The following is a 6,314-nucleotide window of genomic DNA, read 5'->3' as shown; positions in this document are numbered from 1 at the left end:
CATAGAATGTAAACGGTGCAGATGATATACCGTTCTGATATCACGGAATATCGCCTCGTCGTGCAGGATTTCAGCACTCGTGACGACAAAAAAAAACAAAAAAAAAAGCCGTTCCCCATCCACCCAATCACAACTGACGACGGCCCGAGCCTCGTCCTTATTGGTGCCTCCACCCAATCACGCCTCCACCCAATCACGGCTGACAACGGCCCGAGCCTCGTCCTTATTGGTGCCTCCACCCAATCACGGCTGACAACGGCCCTAGCCTCGTCCTTATTGGTGCCTCCACCCAATCACGGCTGACAACGGCCCGAGCCTCGTCCTTATTGGTGCCTCCACCCAATCACGGCTGACAACGGCCCGAGCCTCGTCCTTATTGGTGCCTCCACCCAATCACGGCTGACGTGCCTCCACCACAATCACAACTGCCTCGTCCTTATTGGTGCCTCCACCCAATCACAACTGACGACGGCCCGAGCCTCGTCCTTATTGGTGCTCGCTCTTCCTCTGATTGGCTACCGGTGCAGCGTTGGCCCAACCCTTCCCCACCAACTGTCACAGGAGCTCCCACTTCCTTGTGATTCTGTCCCGGCGCATCGAAGATGGCTTTGAGTATGGATGGTAGTGGCTACATCAACCAACGTCCTATTCATTTACCGAGGCTATTGTAAAATAAATAAAGGATTTTCCTTTCGTCGATAAGTGAAGGCGGTAGGGCGGCAGTAAAGTAGTCGCGAGTAGTGTTCATACGCTCGTCGTACTACGGACGGTTCGCTTCCCGGTGCGTGTTTTTTTGTTTGTTTGTTTGTTTTGCTCCCCCTCCTGGTTGATTCCGATAGCTAGCTTAAACTGACACTTAAACGACAATTGTGTAAATATTAGCCACAGCTAAGCTTAAAACCACTGCTAGTAAAAAAAAAAAAAAAAAAAATGGCCACCATGGATAAATTAATGAAGGCCTTTGAATCTCTCAAGTCTTTCCAACAACAACAACAGGGACCGCCGACGGCCGAGGAGACGGCTCAGAAACAGTACGTCCGTGTTTGTTTATGGTCATTGTGTTGAGACTTCCATTTAAGCTTCCATTTACATACACGGTAGTTGGCTGGTTAGCTAGCTAGCTGGCTAGTTAGCGAAGCTATTCGCAGGTTATAGCGAGGTAGCGATGCTAACCTGATAGCTAGCTAGCTAGCTGTCACCGTCCAGTCCAGGCGACCCTGTCACAACAACACACAGTTTTTACACCCCACGTCTATTTGATAGCTGGCGCTTGTAAACAAATGCCAAGGTGGACTAAATATTACGATATCATTTCACTAAAGTAAAATCTTGAAAAAATAAATTAAAATATAAGTTTAATTTCTCTTCTCTCATATACATTGTGCAGATTGACTGATGTAGTTTTCCCCCCCCACACTCATTCGTGGCTGGTTGTCTAATATACATAGAATTAGCCTTTTATAGGTATAATTGATTTCAATACATTTCTTTTATTAAATCAACATAATGACATTTCTGTTTGTCACATGCTTGGTAAACAACAGGTGTAGACTACCAGTGACATGCTTACTGACAGGCCCTTCCCAACAATGCAGAGAGACAGAAAATAGAGAAATACTAACAGGGGGAATTACAGTGCCTTGAGGAAGTATTCACACCCCTTGACTTTTTCCACATTTTGTTGTGTTAAAGTGGGATGAAAACGTTTTCAATTATATTTTTTTGACAACAATCCACACAAAGTATTCTAATGTCAAAGTGGAAGAGAATTTGAACTTTTTCTATGAAAAATAAATGAAAGACCCCCTGAGATGTTTGAATCATATTTTGGCAGCCATTACAGCTGTGAGTCTCTTAAGAGATTTGCACACCTGGATTGTACAATATGTGCACATTATTGTTAAGAAATGCATTCACGCTTTGTCAAGTTGGTTGTTGATCATTGCTAGACAGCCATTTTCAAGTCTTGACATAGATTTTGAAGCTGATTTTAGGTAAACTATAACTAGGCCACTCAGGAACATTCAACGTCTTCTTGGTAAGCAAGGTCATTGTCCTGCTGAAAGCAAACTGAACCAGGTTTTCCTCTAGGATTTTTGTCTTTGCTTTGCTCTATTCCATTTATTTTTATCCTAAAAGAAAGTACCTAGTCCTTGCCAATGACAAGCATACCCATAACATGATGCAGCCACCACCATGCTTGAACATATGAAGAGTGGTACTCAGTGATGTGTTGGATTTGCCCCAAACATAATGTATTGTATTCAGGACATAAATGTAATTGCTTTGCCACATTTTTTTTGCAGTTTTACTTTAGTGTCTTGTTGCAAACAGGATGCATTATTTGGAATATTTTTTTTATTCTATACAGGCTTCCTTCTTTTCCCTCTGTCACTTAGGTTAGTAATTGTGGAGTAACTACAATGTTGTTGAAATCCCTGAGCGGTTTCCTTCCTCTCCGGCAACTGAGTTAGTAGTGACTGACTGTAGTGACTGTATCTTTGTAGTGACTGGGTTTATTGATACACCATCCAAAGTGTAATGAATAACTTCACCATGCTGAAAGGGATATTTTTTACCCATCTACCAATAGGTGCCTTCTTTTTGAATATCCCGCTGAGCACTGGAAAACCTCCCTGGAAAACCTCCCTGGTCTATGTAGTTGAAACTGTGTTTGAAATTCACTGCTCGACTGAGGGACCTTACAGATAATTGTATGTGTGGGGGTACAGAGATGAGGTAGTCATTCACAAATCATGTTCAACACTATTATTGCAGACAGAGTGAGTCCATGTAACTTGTTATGTGACTTGTTAAGCACATTTTTACTCCTGAACTCATTTAGGCTTCACCATAACAAAAGGGTGGGAATACTTATTGACTCAAGACATTTCAGCTTTGAATTTGAATTCATTTGTAAAAATTAAAAAAAAATGTCTTAAAACATAATTCCACTTTGACATGATGGATTATAATGTGTAGGAGGACAGTGACACAATCAAATCGCAGTTGAATCCGTTTTAAATTCAGGCTGTCACAACAAAAGGTGGATGAAAGTCAAGGGGTGTGAATTCTTTCTTATACAGGTAGAGATAAAGTGACCAGGCAACAGGATAGATAATACACAGTAGCAGCAGTGTATGTGGATGAGTCAATGCAGATAGTCTGGCTAGCTATTAGTTAATGAACCATTTAACAGTCTAAATGTAGGTTGTACAGGCATGTACAGTGACGTTGTAATCAGTCTTACCTTTAGCAATAGACTGGCATCACACATGCACATTCTCCATTGTTGTTCCACTTCGTTAGGCAAGGTAATTGCTACCAGTCTTTCTTCTTACATGTGCTCTTAATTAACCATTTGTTACCTGATTTCTCTCTCTCACACACACACACACACACACACACACACACACACACACACACACACACACACACACACTTGCTCTTTCTCTCCCCCTCTCCCTCTCTCTCTGTAGGAAGAAAGAGCTGGCCACCACCAAAAAGGACAGAGTGGCCCACTGCCTGACCATATGTGAGAACATCATAGCCCAGTCTCTGAGGTAAGCCTGCCCGCCACCACTGATCTGGGATCAGCTTTACTGGTTATATGTTAATCAGGGGTATATTATGCTGATCAGGGTTTAGGATACAGTATATTTATGGTTATATGCTGATCAGGGTTTAGGATACAGTATATTTATGGTTACATGTTGATCAGGGTATATTTATGGTTACATGTTGATCAGGGATACAGTTATTTATGGTTACATGTTGATCAGGGTTTAGGATACAGTATATTTATGGTTACATGTTGATCAGGGTTTAGGATACAGTATATTTATGGTTACATGTTGATCAGGGTTTAGGATACAGTGGTTACATGTTGATCAGGGTTTAGGATACAGTATATTTATGGTTACATGTTGATCAGGGTTTAGGATACAGTATATTTATGGTTACATGTTGATCAGGGTTTAGGATACAGTATATTTGATTTGGATTGTACAGGTTCACCATCAGTTTTGCTTGCAACAGTCAGTATATGTGTTCATTTTTAGATATAGAGGATGTTGCTACCTCACTGCATGGTCGATGCGGGACAACAACAGAAGCTCATTCAGAGTCATCAAAACTTCCACATGGTCTGAACCATTCCATTTTGAGACGGGGGGGTGAAAAGTTGTGCGAGATATTCATGGGGGAAACATTGTCCCGCCCCTAACTGATAGTGGGGTGATGGATGGCCAGTTTCTCTCATGGCTCAGCGCTAGATATATATGGAATGGCCTTTTTAAAGATATGCTCATCCCTGTGCGGTACTGAGAGATGCTCATCCCTGTGCGGTACTGAGAGATGCTCATCCCTGTGCGGTACTGAGAGATGCTCATCCCTGTGCGGTACTGAGAGATGCTCATCCCTGTGCGGTACTGAGAGATGCTCATCCCTGGTACTTCTGAAACCACATCATAAATCATATTGGCTGTAAACTTGTAGACCAGTATAGTTCTGTTGGCTCTGTTTCTGAAACCACATATATCATATTGGCTGTAGACCAGTATAGTTCTGTTGGCTCTGTTTCTGAAACCACATATATCATATTGGCTGTAGACCAGTATCGTCAGTGATTTCTATCTCAGTCCAGAAGCACCTTTCAGCAGAGTCGTCAACATCCGGCTCTACTGGTTGTCAGGGATACAGATTTCTTTCAAGCTAGCTTTTTTGTTCCGCTTGAAAACCCGGATGTGGGATCTCGGGCTTTAGGCGTTCCTCTTACTTCCTGCTACGTTAGATTAGTTCAGAGGTCATGAACTGGAGACATTACACATCAAAGGGTGTGTGAGAACGAGGTGTGTGTGTGGGGGGTATCAGAATGAGGTGTGTGTGGAGAGGGGGTATCAGAATGAGGTGTGTGTGGAGGGGGGGTATCAGAATGAGGTGTGTGTGGAGGGGGTATCAGAATGAGGTGTGTTGGGGGGGTGTATCAGAATGAGGTGTGTGTGGAGAGGGGGTATCAGAATGAGGTGTGTGTGGAGGGGGGTATCAGAATGAGGTGTGTGTGGGGGGTATCAGAATGAGGTGTGTTGGGGGGGTATCAGAATGAGGTGTGTGAGGGGGGGTGTCAGAACAAGGTGTGTGTGGAGAGAGGATATCAGAATGAGGTGTGTGTGGGGGTATCAGAATGAGGTGTGTGTGGGGGGTGTATCAGAATGAGGTGTGTTGGGGGGTATCAGAATGAGGTGTGTGTGGAGGGGGGTATCAGAATGTGGTGTGTTGGGGGTATCAGAATGAGGTGTGTGTGGAGGGGGTATCAGAATGAGGTGTGTTGGGGGGGGGAGTATCAGAATGAGGTGTGTGGGGGGGTATCAGAATGAGGTGGGGGGGGGGGTAATCAGAATGAGGTGTGTGAGGGGGTCAGAACAAGGTGTGTGTGGAGAGAGGATATCAGAATGAGGTGTGTGATGGGGGGGTCAGAACGAGGTGTGTGTTTAATGACAGTTCCTCTCTTGTCTCTATGGCTGTGGGATTAGAACGTCTCCAGAGTTCCAGAAGCTTCTGGGCATCGCCATGGAGATGTTCTTGCTGTGCAGTGACGACAGAGAGTCGGACGTCAGGATGGTGGCAGACGAGTGCCTGAACAAAATCATCAAAGTGAGTGAGGACCCCATCTTCTGCTCTCCTCAGACCTATATGTTATGGCTCTCTTTCTCTCCCTCTAGTTCTCTCTCTTTCTCTCTCTCTAGTTCTCTCTCTTTCTCTCTCTCTAGTTCTCTCTCTTTCTCTCTCTCTAGTTCTCTCTCTTTCTCTCTCTCTAGTTCTCTCTCTTTCTCTCTCTCTAGTTCTCTCTCTTTCTCTCTATCTAGTCCCCCCTCTTTCTCTCTATCTAGTTCTCTCTTCTCTCTATCTAGTTCTCTCTTTCTCTCTATCTAGTTCTCTCTCGTTCTCTCTATCTGGTTCTTTCTTTCTCTATCTAGTTCTCTCTATCTAGTTCTGTCAGGTTGTAGTTTTTACGTCTCTCTGTCTCTCTATCAGGCGCTGATGGACTCCAACCTGCCCAGACTGCAGCTGGAGCTCTACAAAGAAATTAAAAAGGTTTGTAGATAAAGTTGTTGTTGTTGTTATGGAGTCCTGTTGTTATGGAGTCCTGTTGTTATGGAGTCCTGTTGTTATGGAGTCCTGTTGTTATGGAGTCCTGTTGTTATGGAGTCCTGTTGTTATGGAGTCCTGTTCACTGATCCTCAATGGATTGATGTGGTAACTGATGATGAAGAGTAAGACGAATATTATGACAAATGTTAATTGTGATTGACTGT

At 43.6% G+C, this 6,314-nt stretch overlaps 1 protein-coding gene across 1 annotated transcript in view; it reads left to right on the top strand.

Moving 5' to 3' along the window:
- Positions 1–571: 571 nt before the first annotated feature.
- The window catches only part of LOC112241182 (huntingtin-like), a gene marked incomplete at its 3' end in the record, with an annotated part of 111,621 nt that continues 105,878 nt past the window's right edge, over positions 572–6,314 (top strand). The window contains 4 exon segments of the mRNA XM_042315072.1: positions 572–1,031; positions 3,480–3,563; positions 5,532–5,652; positions 6,034–6,093. Coding sequence (XP_042171006.1) covers positions 931–1,031; positions 3,480–3,563; positions 5,532–5,652; positions 6,034–6,093 — 366 coding nt within the window.

This window comes from Oncorhynchus tshawytscha, unplaced genomic scaffold (assembly GCF_018296145.1).
Source record: "Oncorhynchus tshawytscha isolate Ot180627B unplaced genomic scaffold, Otsh_v2.0 Un_contig_5117_pilon_pilon, whole genome shotgun sequence".
NCBI lineage: Eukaryota > Metazoa > Chordata > Actinopteri > Salmoniformes > Salmonidae > Oncorhynchus > Oncorhynchus tshawytscha.
This window is presented reverse-complemented; position numbering and strand designations above follow the sequence as displayed.